Source organism: Galeopterus variegatus, unplaced genomic scaffold, assembly GCF_000696425.1.
Source record: "Galeopterus variegatus unplaced genomic scaffold, G_variegatus-3.0.2 Scaffold1508, whole genome shotgun sequence".
Classification (NCBI taxonomy): domain Eukaryota; kingdom Metazoa; phylum Chordata; class Mammalia; order Dermoptera; family Cynocephalidae; genus Galeopterus; species Galeopterus variegatus.
In genome coordinates, this window is record NW_007727619.1 from 87805 (window position 1) to 101220 (window position 13416).

The 13416-nt window shown below is 34.9% G+C and overlaps 1 protein-coding gene across 2 annotated transcripts in view; it reads right to left on the minus strand.

Moving 5' to 3' along the window:
- Positions 1-13416, minus strand: part of FAT1 (FAT atypical cadherin 1) — a 138612-nt gene that overhangs the window by 47964 nt on the left and 77232 nt on the right. For both annotated transcript variants that reach the window (XM_008577432.1, XM_008577431.1), the window contains exons 4-6: positions 6391-6452; positions 3035-3364; positions 2450-2660 (exon numbers count right to left, since the gene is read on the minus strand). In XM_008577432.1, the coding sequence (XP_008575654.1) occupies positions 2450-2660; positions 3035-3364; positions 6391-6452 (603 nt within the window). The remainder of the gene's footprint in view (positions 1-2449; positions 2661-3034; positions 3365-6390; positions 6453-13416) is intronic.

The window sequence follows — 13416 nt, forward strand, 5'->3', positions numbered from 1 at the left end:
CCTATTAATATTATCCAAATGTATCCTCAATTATATTCTAGATAAAACTCTCTTTTCAAATCCATTGAGTTTGAGATACTTAAATCAATGAAATGAAATGGAATGAAAATAAGTGTTAATGTTATGATGAAGTTTTCTACTACTAAATCTAACCAAAAAGCAAAACAACACACACATACAAAGTTTTAAGGCAAACCTAAAACTACAGATTTAGGGATGAATTAAAAGTTGACATATTTGCAACTGGAATGAATGACACCATGTGCACACTGAAAAGAAATAGCAATGAAAGTAGTCACTGGAAATAAAAAAGTTCTAAAAAAAAATCAATGTTTTCATTTTAGATCTCATAATCTGAGGCAAATTATGTGATCTCAGCAGATACCTTCTGCTGTACAGTTCAGGTCACAAGTCATCTGAAAGATGTAAAAAACTTCTCTAGCAAGTGTATCTCCTGGCACAGCCAAAAAGAAGCAAGCAAGCATGAAAAGCAAGCACAGAACAAGAAGAACAATCAATGAAACCAGTTCTAAACACAGTAGGTATTAAACAGCAAAGTCAGATACTGCACCACAGCAGCATGTCAATCTGGAAATGTGATAAAAGTTAACAGAAAGCAAGCATTTTTGATTATAGTAGGTTATGAAAATATTCTTTTTTTTTCTTAAAACTAAGCTGTAATGGTTTCATAGGTGTTGATGACATCAACAATTTCATACAATGACCACAACTGGGGAAAACAGCCCAACCGTCTAAGTGTGAAAGTTCAAGAGGTAAAGCCTGGACCACACATCCACCCTGCGATCCCTGCTGTGGCCTGTCAGCTTCAGCCTTCTGAAAGAGCATTTGGGGGTAACATGGCTCAAGGGTGGAAGAGGCAAAAAGGATATGTAGTTCCAGCTAGAAATGAATCACGAAACAGACTTCTGATCATAAATATCCTTGTAATTAAAATATTGTGAAGAAATAGAATGAAAAAGGTCTAAGATAGCAAAGTGTAATGTGAATTTTTAAAAGTATGTTGACTAGAGTATAGTAGTTCCCCCTTACCTATGGCTTGGCTTTCCATTGTTTCAGAAATTACTAAATTTTGTGGTTTCTGAAAATATTACATGGAAAATTCCAGAAAGAAAGAATTCATATGTTTTAAATTGTGCACTGTTCTGAGTAGCATGATGAAATCTTTCTCCGTCTCACTCTGTCTCGCCTGGGACATGAATTATCCCTCTGTCCCATATACCCATGCTATCTATGCTCTGAACTTATTAGTCACTTAGTAGTTGTCTTGGTTATCAAATCAACTGTCATGGCATTGCAGTGCTTATGTTCAAGTCACCCTTATGAGGGAATTTCAAAAAGTTCATGGAAAAATGGAATTAAAAGATAATATGATTCTGTCCATGAACTATTTGAAGACCTGTTGTGTTTTACTTAATAATGGACCCATAGTGCAAGAGCAGTGGTGCCGATAATTCGAATATGACAAAGAGAAACTGTAAAGTGCTTTCTTTAATGAGAAGGTAGAAGTTCTTAATAAAGAAAGGAAAAAAAAATACGGTATATGTTGAGGTTGCTAAGATCCATAGTAACAACGAATGCTCTATCTGTGAAACTGTGAAGAAGGAAAAAGAAATTCATGCTAGTTTTCATGTCACACCTCAAACAGCAAAAGTTATAGGCACAGTGCATGATAGTGCTTTGTTAAGATGGAAAAGGCATTAAATTTGAATGTGGAAGACATGAAGAAAAACATGTTCCAACTGACAGCAATGGGATTTGGTACTATCCACAGTTTCCAGGCATCCATCCACTGTAGGTCATGGAATGTATACCCCACCGATAAGGGGGGATTATTGTATTACATTCTATGTCTGAGCTAAATTAAATGACATGAAAAAAAGATTTCAGCATGTAAATTTTATTACAGGTTGAATAATCTAATGGATCCTTCTTCTTATTGAAAATTAGGTAAATAAACTGAGAAATCATAGATGGCACTATAATTTTTAAGTTATACACTCACAATTTTGTAAGCCTATTCTCTATAAAATAACGAAATGTGACAGACACGTACATGTTCCAACCGTATTCATTAAAAATAATAATGTGCCATGTTTTATATCAGTTATTAAAAATTCAGAAGTTGCATTTTTGAAACAAAATATGTAGGTTTCTCTGTAACTCCTTGATGCATTTTTAAAAAAACCTTATTTTTCTATTATGAGTTGGTGGATATAGAGTACCTACTTTAAACAAGTTTAATATATGTTTTATACTGTGAAAATTTTTGCAATCCAAATATTACAATTCAAAGCAAATTCTCTACCTATAGGATAGGCCCTACTTACAATTTTAAATTCTGACATGTACACAAAACCCAGAAAATCATATGCAGGTTCTCTTCAGTGTAACCTATACAAGAACAACGAAATCTATGAGGAATGCTTACCAATGATGTCAAACCAAAGAGGGGTACCAGGAGGCTCAACAGATATCACTCCAATCATGTGAGCAACTGGATCGCTTTCCATTACAGTAAAGGTAAAAGATGATTCTTCAAATGCGATGGGCTCTGGGGATGGTTTGGGTTTGGAGATCCATTCAATATGGAGTCTAGTAGTTGATGACTTTTGAGGGCGACCATTATCAACTGCCTTAATCTATAAAATATAGGCAGAGGATATATAAAAACAGTAATCAGAAATTACATTCCCATAACTGAAGCACAGATTGGTTCAGTTTAATACTTAACCAATTTCAAACATTTAATATTTGTATCTGAATACGCCATGTGTTTAACGCTTGATAACCACGTCATGACCATGCTCAACATAAATGATAAGCAACTAGAGTGACAGATGAAAAGAAAAAAAAAAACCATTCTCCTCAAACATTTTCAAGCATTGCCTAATTGTTAGGCCACAGACACTGAAGACATTTACTGAACAGAAAAAATGTTACAAGAGAAGAAACACAGGACTAGGTTCATAGTCAAAGCACATAAAAAAATTCCAAGACTATGATCTTAACTCACAGAAAGAATATCATATTCTCCAGCTCCAGAAAACTTTTTGGAAGAAACCACTCCAGTTTTTGGTTCGATAAAAAATTTGCCATGCTCGTTCCCATCTTCGATGCTGTAGGAGATTTCCGCATTGGGACCTTCATCTTTGTCTGTAGCTATAACTCGATACAGAGGCTCTCGTCTGGCGTTTCTTTCTCGTTCTGGTTTTTCCCGCTCTGGGAGTCTGATTTTGTAGAACTTTTGCAGGAACTGAGGTTTGTTGTCATTTTCATCAAGGATTTTCACAATGACTCTTGCAATGGTTGACTTGGGAGGACTACCATTGTCTGTCACAGTAACCTGTTTTTTAACAGTAACAGATAAACAAATGTTTTTAAGAAACACTATACAAAAAGCAAATGCCTTCTTCCTAATGATAATCAGCATTTGTGTAAACCTCTACAGTTCACACAGCACTACGATGCATACCATCTCCTCTCATTGTGACAACCACCCTGTAAGGAGGGAAGGCAGGTAAACTTCTCACACTTTCACAGACAGGGACTCTGGGAGCTGTGCAACGGCTGAGAAACAGACAGCTGTTAGCTCTCACTCTTTCCTTACCATGCAGTCTCTCCTCCTTGTACTACCACACCTGTAAAGTGAACTTCGTCATTTGTTTAAGCTACCAAAAACTTAATATTTTTAGGCCATGAAAGACAAGTGACAATTTTGCTTCAAATATTTACCGAGTACTCTTAAAATATATATACACTCTGCATACTTAATAAAATCTCCATATACTGCATTTAAAAACTATAATTTTTAAGACTTGTCAATAAAATATGCTAAATCGTCATTTTAAAATAAATGTCAAGAAGTACAACTTTTAATACTAGTAATCATTTTATTTGTGTTTGGCTGTTTTCTTGTACAGATTTTTTAATGCTTAGGAGGGTGGACATAAAAATTTAAATTTAAGACCAACTTATTAAATAAGATTTTCAGTAAAAGGAATGTAAATAACATCCATTTAAGTAAATCATGTATTCAGTTTCGGAATAAATATCAGAAGTTCTTGAGGAATGCAATAGTGACTGTTTCTATACACACAAGAGACATTTCACCTTTAAATCAAATGTTCATGTTTACATCAATGTGTACATTAAAAGTAACAACCTTAGTAACAGTTATTCTTTCCTCATCCACACTCCCACCCCCTTCCAAATTAATTACCGAAATACTAAAAACATTAAAGTAGACTGAAGTTTTCCATGAAGCAATTTTCTTTTTGAAGCCTGGTAGTTGTAAATCCGATTATTTATAAAAGTATGAATGCACCCTGATGGCACTTGTCAACAGTATTTAAGTAGCTGCTTTACTTTACATGATTTACCTTCTAAGCTTTTCAGAATAAACGAAATAAAAATTACTATTTTAATTTTAACCTCTCAAAACATTTCCTCTTCGTCAGGTTTCATATGACCTTGAGAAAAAAAATGAAAGTGAAGTACAATCAAGATTATGCTTTTTAGTATCCATCACCAAACTGTTCCTAAGTTTGGGTTCAATAAAGAGTAGCCAATCACAGCTTTTAACATGTGATGAAAAAGAAAACTCTCTTTAAGACAGCCAAATCAATGCCAGCACAGGCTCTTAAATATATCATCACAGACTACAGAAAAATGTACAAGATATATAAACAAACTATTACAAAACCTTATTTCCCATCTGTTTATTTTCTTCAGTAACCATATTCTTCCCTTCTGTTAATCCCCGTGGTGACTGAATGAAAATTCAAAACTCTGCTCTTTCATAAAGAAATCAATTCAAGAAAACTGCACAACTTATGAACTAAAAGCTCAGATGTAACATATGAGGAAATTACTAATAGGGAGAGCATGGTGGCTGTGAAACCACCTTCTTTAGATGGGATATTCAACTCATGTACACACACACTCCACAACTATTAAAAAAACAAAACAAAACAAACAAACAAAAAACCTAAGTATTTTACTGACAAAGTTAGGAATCTCGACCCAGGATGAAATAAAATTAAGCAGGCAGCATTATGAACAGCAATAATATAAAAAAAGGATTGAAAAAAAAATTAAGGTTTAGAATTTTCTAGATTATTCATAATGTTAGAATGGAAAACGTGCACAGGTAACTCAAAATTAAACAAAAGCATGTACTTTTCCAGGTCTGGTTCTAATAATCCTGACAAAGTTAGGAATCTCGACCCAGGATGAAATAAAATTAAGCAGGCAGCATTATGAACAGCAATAATATAAAAAAAGGATTGAAAAAAAATTTAAGGTTTAGAATTTTCTAGATTATTCATAATGTTAGAATGGAAAATGTGCACAGGTAACTCAAAATTAAACAAAAGCATGTACTTTTCCAGGTCTGGTTCTAATAATCAACACTTGCCTTCAACATGGGATACAGAAACATCAACAAAGTCAGTTGGTTTGTTCTGCTCCGTTTTCCCTCTCCAAAGGCTGCCTTTTCTCTTGGCTTCTTCCTAGTTTGCAGGCAATGTCACCCAGAAATCTCATCAGGTCTGACCTCCACTTTACACTCTACTTTCCTCCTCCTACAGACTACTTAGCCCTTTTCTGCAAAGTACTTACTACCAAGCAGAAACATCGTGAACAATAAATAAGAAGCTGTAGTTTTTTGTTTTTCTAAGGATTAGAAGGCATTTTAAATTAACCATGAGAATAAGAAGGCTTCATTTTAGAAGAGCACGTCAGACGTCAATCTACTTTCACTTTAGAAATTTTTAAAAAATCACAAACTTCATAGTTTAAAATGTAAAAATAATACAATTGTTTAAAAGAGGAAAAAAATGGAAATAAGCTAACTATAGTTAAAGAAAGGTTGAACAAGACTCATAAGTACCAATATAAATATATCTCAAAAAAATGATACAGGAAAAAGAGGTAGAAGGTATACAGAAAAATATCACGTATAGAAATGAAAATGAAATCTAAATAATATTTACAGTTGTATGTGCTCTATGTGTGTGTGTGATACAGGAAAAAGAGGTAGAAGGTATACAGAAAAATATCATGTATAGAAATGAAAATGAAATCTAAATAATATTTACAGTTGTATGTGCTCTATGTGTGTGTGTATGCATGCATATTATACAAAAACTAGAATGAAACTTATGACAGCAGTCGTGTATTCTAGGGATGGAATGAGGCAGGCAGAAGGGACATGAGCTACATTCATGTTTTATTTTCCCTTTTGTTAATTACCAGAAGCTAACATAACAAAATATTAACAGTTATAAATAACTGGCTAATGAGAATAAGATTGTTCTTTCCCATGATATTTATAATTACAGATATTTAAAAGATAATTAAAATGCTTACTTCTAATATGTGTTCATCTTGCTGCTCTCGGTCTAGTTTCCTTGATGTAGTTGTGATGAGACCTGTAAAATGATAAAAGTTTATTACTCCTCGCGAAATACAGCCAAGTACAAGGTATTGTCATCAAAACCATACTCTTGTTAACTTCTCCAGCGATAAGTGAGAATTGAAAGAAATGACTTCTATATCAGAAAGGACCACTGGAAAACATAAAGTTGACTATACTCTATTACCTTTGAATCATCTATTCTCAAAACGAAGAAATGTTATAAAAAGTAATATAATTTTCCTGGTAATATTGCTCAGTCCTTTACTTTCCAATAAAAGAAGAAAGTAAGTGGCTCTCAAAGAAATTACATTTTCTTCATTTCATTAATTTTCCTATTAAACTAGAATATGTATAAGTTTCAACCTCTCCTTAGAACTTTAGTAACTGTCTGCTAAACTGTCAACGTATATTATAACCTAGAAGACCATTCAAATTGATAAAATGTATTCTTGTACTTTACCAAAAATACAAACAAAAAAAATTCCCCTAACCACTAAAATATCTTCTGCAATCTGTGTTGTCACTGGACACGTGCATGTTGAATGGCCTGTACACATCAGAAGTGAAGATCAGGTAAAGCCTATGTGGCAGGATGACTCCTAGTTAGGGTGAAACATTCTCTTGCCCAGCATTCCGGGTTTTTTTTGAAAACACTTCAAATCTTCAAATCATATCTAAGAATAAACTTTACTACTCTAATTTATTTACTCCTGTAATCCTGACTAATTTCACAGAACTACCAATTAAAGGCTATTCAAAACGTTTCTCTAAATTTGTAAATGAAAGGTTTGTGCTTCCATTTAATTCAAAGCTTTGTTTTTCTTAAATAGTTACTGAGAATCTAAACCAGCATTATCTTCCCCACAATTCCATGAAGCAGTGCTTTCCTTTTAACAAGAGCAATAAAAGATTATACAGTAGCTAGATACTGAGATTTTTCCCAAACCATACTTATAGATTAAAAAGGACTCAAGAAAAATGCTCCAGACTTCTTAATGGCCTGAGAATGCTGCTTAAATATGCCAGGAGCTTGATGTTCATTCATCAAAAACCTTTTAAGTTAATCCCTTTTTTCTTATCAAAATTTACCACCCTCTCCTGACTGAAGTTTTAAGTAATTTAAGAATGACAAGAAATCACAAATCATTGATTAGTCCCATCTAATTGTTCTAAGATGCCCATCAAAAAGTTGTTACTAATGGCAACAGCACATGGAATAACAGCTTGGCATGTTCACAACAAAATAATGTTCTTAGTCTGTATAGCACTTAATCATTCACCAACAGCATTGCACAAATATCTATTAGCACATAAAATTTCCCATTTTACAATTTACTTATGGCACACCAGAGGTAACAGAAGATGTGCCTACATCCATACTACCAAGCCCATATAAAGCCAAAAAGCAACCTGACCATCTCCTTCCGAGGTCTGGAATTATTTGCATGTTCTATATTATATGCTTTAAATTAATTCTCCTCTGTTAACTCAGAACACCATTCAAGTGCAATGAATTGTAATCCTCCTTTCTTATCCATGTTGCCTGACTACTATTCACTCCTTCACCTCTCAGCATAAACTGAAATGAGTTTAAACTTATTTGAGGCCTTCTCTGACAGGTCTAGCCTGGGGTCCTGCTGCTGGGTTTTCCAAGCCCCTTTATTTCCTCTATCATAACATCACATTGCACAGTATTACAGTCACTCATTCAGAAGTCTTTTCTATATTGCATAGCCCATGAGGACAGAGACTTTGTCTTTCTCCTACAGCTTGCTATTACCCTCAAAAAATACTTAAACACGTGAATTTCTTAAAACTATAAAAGAATCAAAAATATGTATTAGAGTAAGAGATATATATAAACTACTCTAAACCTGGAAATGATACAAATTTACAGCTTATATATGAGCTAACTGAGACAATTTAATGTAAATGATGGGCCTACAAAAAAAATAAAGAAAATGGTGGGCCAATCTTAAGCCTAAGAAACAATCTGCAGGAAGACAAATCTCAGTGTCCCAGAAGCCCAAGGCAGAGAATTTCAAGGAGGAAGGTCCTCCTCCATGTATATTTCAGAGAAGCTTGGAAGAGATAAGAAAGTGAGAGCCAGGGAGACCAATCTGCAGGAAGACAAATCTCAGTGTCCCAGAAGCCCAAGGCAGAGAATTTCAAGGAGGAAGTTCCTCCTCCATGTATATTTCAGAGAAGCTTGGAAGAGATAAGAAAGTGAGAGCCAGGGAGACAGGAAGTAGGCCAGGAAAAGCATTTCTTTTATGAAGAGGAGAGCATTTAGCATGTTAAAATAGAGTATATATAATAAATGACTGGAAACAAGACAGAAGATGAAGATCTAGACCTCACCTAACAAATAAGTAGTTACGAGCCTCATGAGGCTACTGAAATTTAAATTAAATTAATTAAAATTTAATAGAATTTAAATTTTTAATTTGACCACATTAGCCACATTTCAAGTGCTCAGTGGCCACCAAGGCAGATGTAGAATATCCCCGTCATGGCAGCACTGATCTAGACATGAGATACAATTCACAAATCAAGATCCTGTAAGAAACCTCGCAAGTTTGGTTTACTGTTCTGTGGAAAACATGAGAGATATTTCAGACTGATAAAAAACATTTTCTTTCTAGATTCACAATGCCCCTACCAAAAAGAATCTTATCAAAGGTGTCACGGTGCATCTCCTGAGTGCCACCACCAGGGGGACAGGCTGGCATGTGCACTTTCTGGGGGTGGCATGAAGCAGTGTAGCCCTCTTGAAAGGGTAAAGTTAGTGCTTCTCATGGGATTTTCATACAAAAGGAACCTTGAAGAGAAAATAAAATGTCCGAATGAAGTAGGAAAATACTAGGAAAACTATGGCTGGTTTTTTTTCCCCTGACCGGTAAGGGGATTGTAACCTTTGACTTGGTGTTGTTAGCACCACGCTCAGCCAGTGAGCGCACCGGCCATCCCTATATGGGATCCGAACCCGCAGCGTAGGTGCTGCACCGCACTCTCCCGAGTGAGCCACGGGGCCAGCCCATGGCTGCTTTTTGGAGGTACTCACTGAGAGCTTAATCAACACCCTCGGAATGCTATCTGAATATGCCATACTCCAGCCACAGCCAGCCAGCTGTAGAATTTATTCCGTGTTTACACTCACTCTTGCCCCTGTGCTTTTGCACATCTCATTCCTGCTAACCCTTCCCCCTTGTCCACTTGACAAACACCTACTTCAAAACTGAATCTTAAGTACACTTTCTCCATATACCCATTACATGTTATTAGCCTTATAAGTATTAAGTGTCCTAATAAGTATATGCATTTCTTTTATTTTAAACATTTGTGCTCACCTGCAATATTTTTTGCTAAACCCCAGAAAGATATATACTTAATAGAAACAGTACAGAATTTTTAGAGCTGGAGAGAAACCTTTAGGATTATCAAGCTCAGTTGCCTGTGCCAAAGAGAAGTTAAATTTTTCCAAGGTCACCAGTAAGTCGATAACAAAGCCAGGATTAGAATTAAATTCTCCTCAGGCTCAGATGAAAGTTTTTTTTCCCCCCTCTCCATCACACCAAACTACATAACTCACTGCATTATGGTATTTCAACTCTCCATAAACTCAGAACTGTGGTTTCTATAAAGGATAAGAAAAAACAACAATATTTAATCATTATTCATTTAATAGGTATAAAAAAGCAAATAAGAAAATAAAATAGAGTGGGCAAGAGCAGGAAAATGTGTATGTAATTGCTTTCCTTTGTAACTTGGTGTTTTATCTTCCTTTTCTGTGGGTACCATTACATTAAAAATAGAAAGGACAAAAACTAGAAATGTTTCTCTCCTTGATCCAGAAAAACAATGCATTTTATATACCAATACTATTGTAAATGTGGATGAGCTGAGATAGCAGAGACAGTATCTTTTCATCAATTAGCAGTTATAAATTTACCCCATAAATGTAGGTGCAACTAAGGAAACAACCTTTACTACATTTGATGAACATCATTAAAAAACTATTCATTCAATGCCATTTTAGATATTCAGAGAATTCATTCAAGAGAGGGAAAATGTTAGAGTAGCTATAATATAATGCTTTGATATAAAATTTTATTCTTTGACATTTCTAGTAAATCAATACCAAAAACCATCTCCAAACTTTTCCAAATTCAAGAGATAAAATGGACTTCACAAAGTAGATACCACATAAAAGTGAACACTAAGGGACTAGCAGATGAAGATAATAATGCAAGGCAGTCCATATAGGTGGAGCTATACATATATTCATTCAACTATTTTGTACTGTCCACTAAGAAGTGGAGATAGCCTGGCCTGTTAGCTCAGTTGGTTAGAGGATGGTGTCGGTAACACCAAAGTCAGGGATTTGGATCCCCATACTGGCCAGCCACCAAAAAAAGAAAAATAGGGCCGAGCCCGTGGAGCACTTGGGAGAGTGCAGCGCAGGGAGCCGCGGGTTCAGATCCTATATAGGGATGACCGGTGCGCTCACTGGCTGAGTGCGGTGCGGCCGGTCTCAAAAAGGACAAAAAAAAAAAAAAAGAAAGAAAGAAAAATAAAAAAGTGGAGATGATTAAGACACCTTGTTTTCAAGAAACAAGGATGAAGGCTAGAAGTTGGCAAAGACTACATATGAGAAACAGTAAGACAGACTAGACTGTAGAATACATATGGAAAACGGAGAGGAAAGCTGGGACTCATGCTGAGGGTTCTATATTCCAAGAAAGTTTGAACTTGGTTATTATGAGACACATGTAGTCTATTCATCCTTGATGCTCCAGAAGACAACCAACCAACCATCCAACTGCTCTTAAATTATTTATTAAAGCCTAAATCATCTCCCAGAATCTACAACTGCTGACAAGATCACTAAATCTTGTTAGAACATAAGTTAAATGAAATATAGTCTTTCCAACTTATATAAAAATAAGAATTTAAATGGCTATATAAATTTCCATTTAACTGCACATTTTCTTTCTTTTGAGGTACCTTTGTGGTGAGTTGAATGGTGGCCCCTGTCCAAAAGATATCTCCAACCTGAAAGTTGTGAATGGGACCTTATTTGGAAAAAGAACCTCTGAAGATGTAATTTTGTTTAGGAACTCAAGATGAGATCACCCTGGATTTATAGTGGGCCCTAAATTCAATGGCAAGTGTCCTTTTAAGAGGAAGGAAGAGAGAGATTTGAGATACACAGGCACAGGGGAGAAAGACATGTGAAGACAGAGGCAGAGACTGGAGTGATGCTGCTGCAAGCCAAGAGACTGGGAGAGGCAAGGAAGGATTCTCCCTCTTGATACTGCAGAGGGAGAGTGGCCATACTGACACCTTCATTTCAGACTTCTGGTCTCCAGAACTGTGGAAGAAGTTGTTTTGTTTCTGTGGTTTTAAGACATCCAGTTTGTAGTAATTTGTTACAGCAGCCTTAAAAAAAATTAACAGCTTAACTGAGGTATCGCTGATGTACAAAAAACTGCACATATTTAATGTATACAGTTTAGTGAGTATGGATATATGCACTAATATGCCTTTTTATTTGGACGAAAGTACTGAAAAAAATACAAAAAAAAAAGAGAGGTAAGATTGGCAAACAGTCCCATAATCCAGAAATAACCACTCTTACTACTTTCTGTATTTTATTATTGTCTTCACTGGAAACATTTTATGGCTTTATACAGTATCACTCTTTATACAAGATAATTAAAAAGCAGAGGATTAAAAACAATGCCTTGGGTCCAAAGATGATTTGGGGTAGAAAAGTACCAAAGCCAAGGTAAGTGTATATTTTCCCTCAAAAGCAAGGGAAAACAGATTGCCTCAGCTATGGAATGGGTCCTCCTGAACATCTCTACCTGAGAACCACAATTGAGCTAAGTTGTAGTCTTTTTAAAAATGATTAATATATCAAACATGCCACAAATTATACATTGGTTCTATCTTCGAATATATTATTTGTTGTACTTTCTCCTCCACAATAGAAAAAATGAGAACTGACTAAATATTTTTTTGTATCCCTATTGACGATAATTATAAAACTAGCTTAATGCCTATAAAATATAAAATTCTGTTATTAAGTTGTTTCAACTAAAGGACTACGGTAGAAAAGACCCTTTTATTCTGGATAAACCAAAACAATTTCCCTCTGCTCTCTTAAGAGTTCATTTAACAAGCAACATGGGTCCTCAGGGTATAATGAGATTAATCAAGAAAACTGTGGGATTTTTTTGTTTTGTTTTGTTTTAACTGAAACATAATCGATTGTACATATCTGTGGGGTACACCAGTGAATATCAATACCTGTGTGCCAAATTAGGATAATTAGTATACTCAACATTACACAATGTAATCATTTTTTGTGGCCCGTTAACAATTTCTTGCTAATCCCCCTTCCCTTTTCCCACCTCTAGTAGCCTCAGTTCTGTTCTCTCCTTTTGAAAGTTCAACAAATTATTGTGATTGTTGTATCTTTCCTTTTTTTTTTGTTTATGTTTTTTAGCTTCCACTTATGAGTGAGGATATGTGGTATTTCTCTTTCTGTGCATGCATGAACTTTGAGAAAATTATGTTAAGTGAAAATTGCTTTCAGAAATAATTTACTCAATAAAGTATTCTCTGTGCTTACCCTAAATTTGCCAAAACTATCCTTTCTAATTAGCCATACCTCTTGCTCCTCTTATATGGAGGCTAAGAAAAACAAAAACACACAAAAACAAAAAAACAGTAAAATGCCTACTATCAGGAAAAATTAACATAAATTATATAAGATAAATATAGAAGATATGAGAGTTAGAGTTTAAAAATCCTGGACTTCAGAATTATTTTTTTTAAAAAATTTCCATGGTGTACTATCGAAATAGAGCCCACTTTCAGTTAGTTAAGCTATCAAAGTACTACAGGGACTATCCAAATGTATGGAAAAGTAAGAGGGCCATATAATTAGTAATTATTTTAATTTTTAA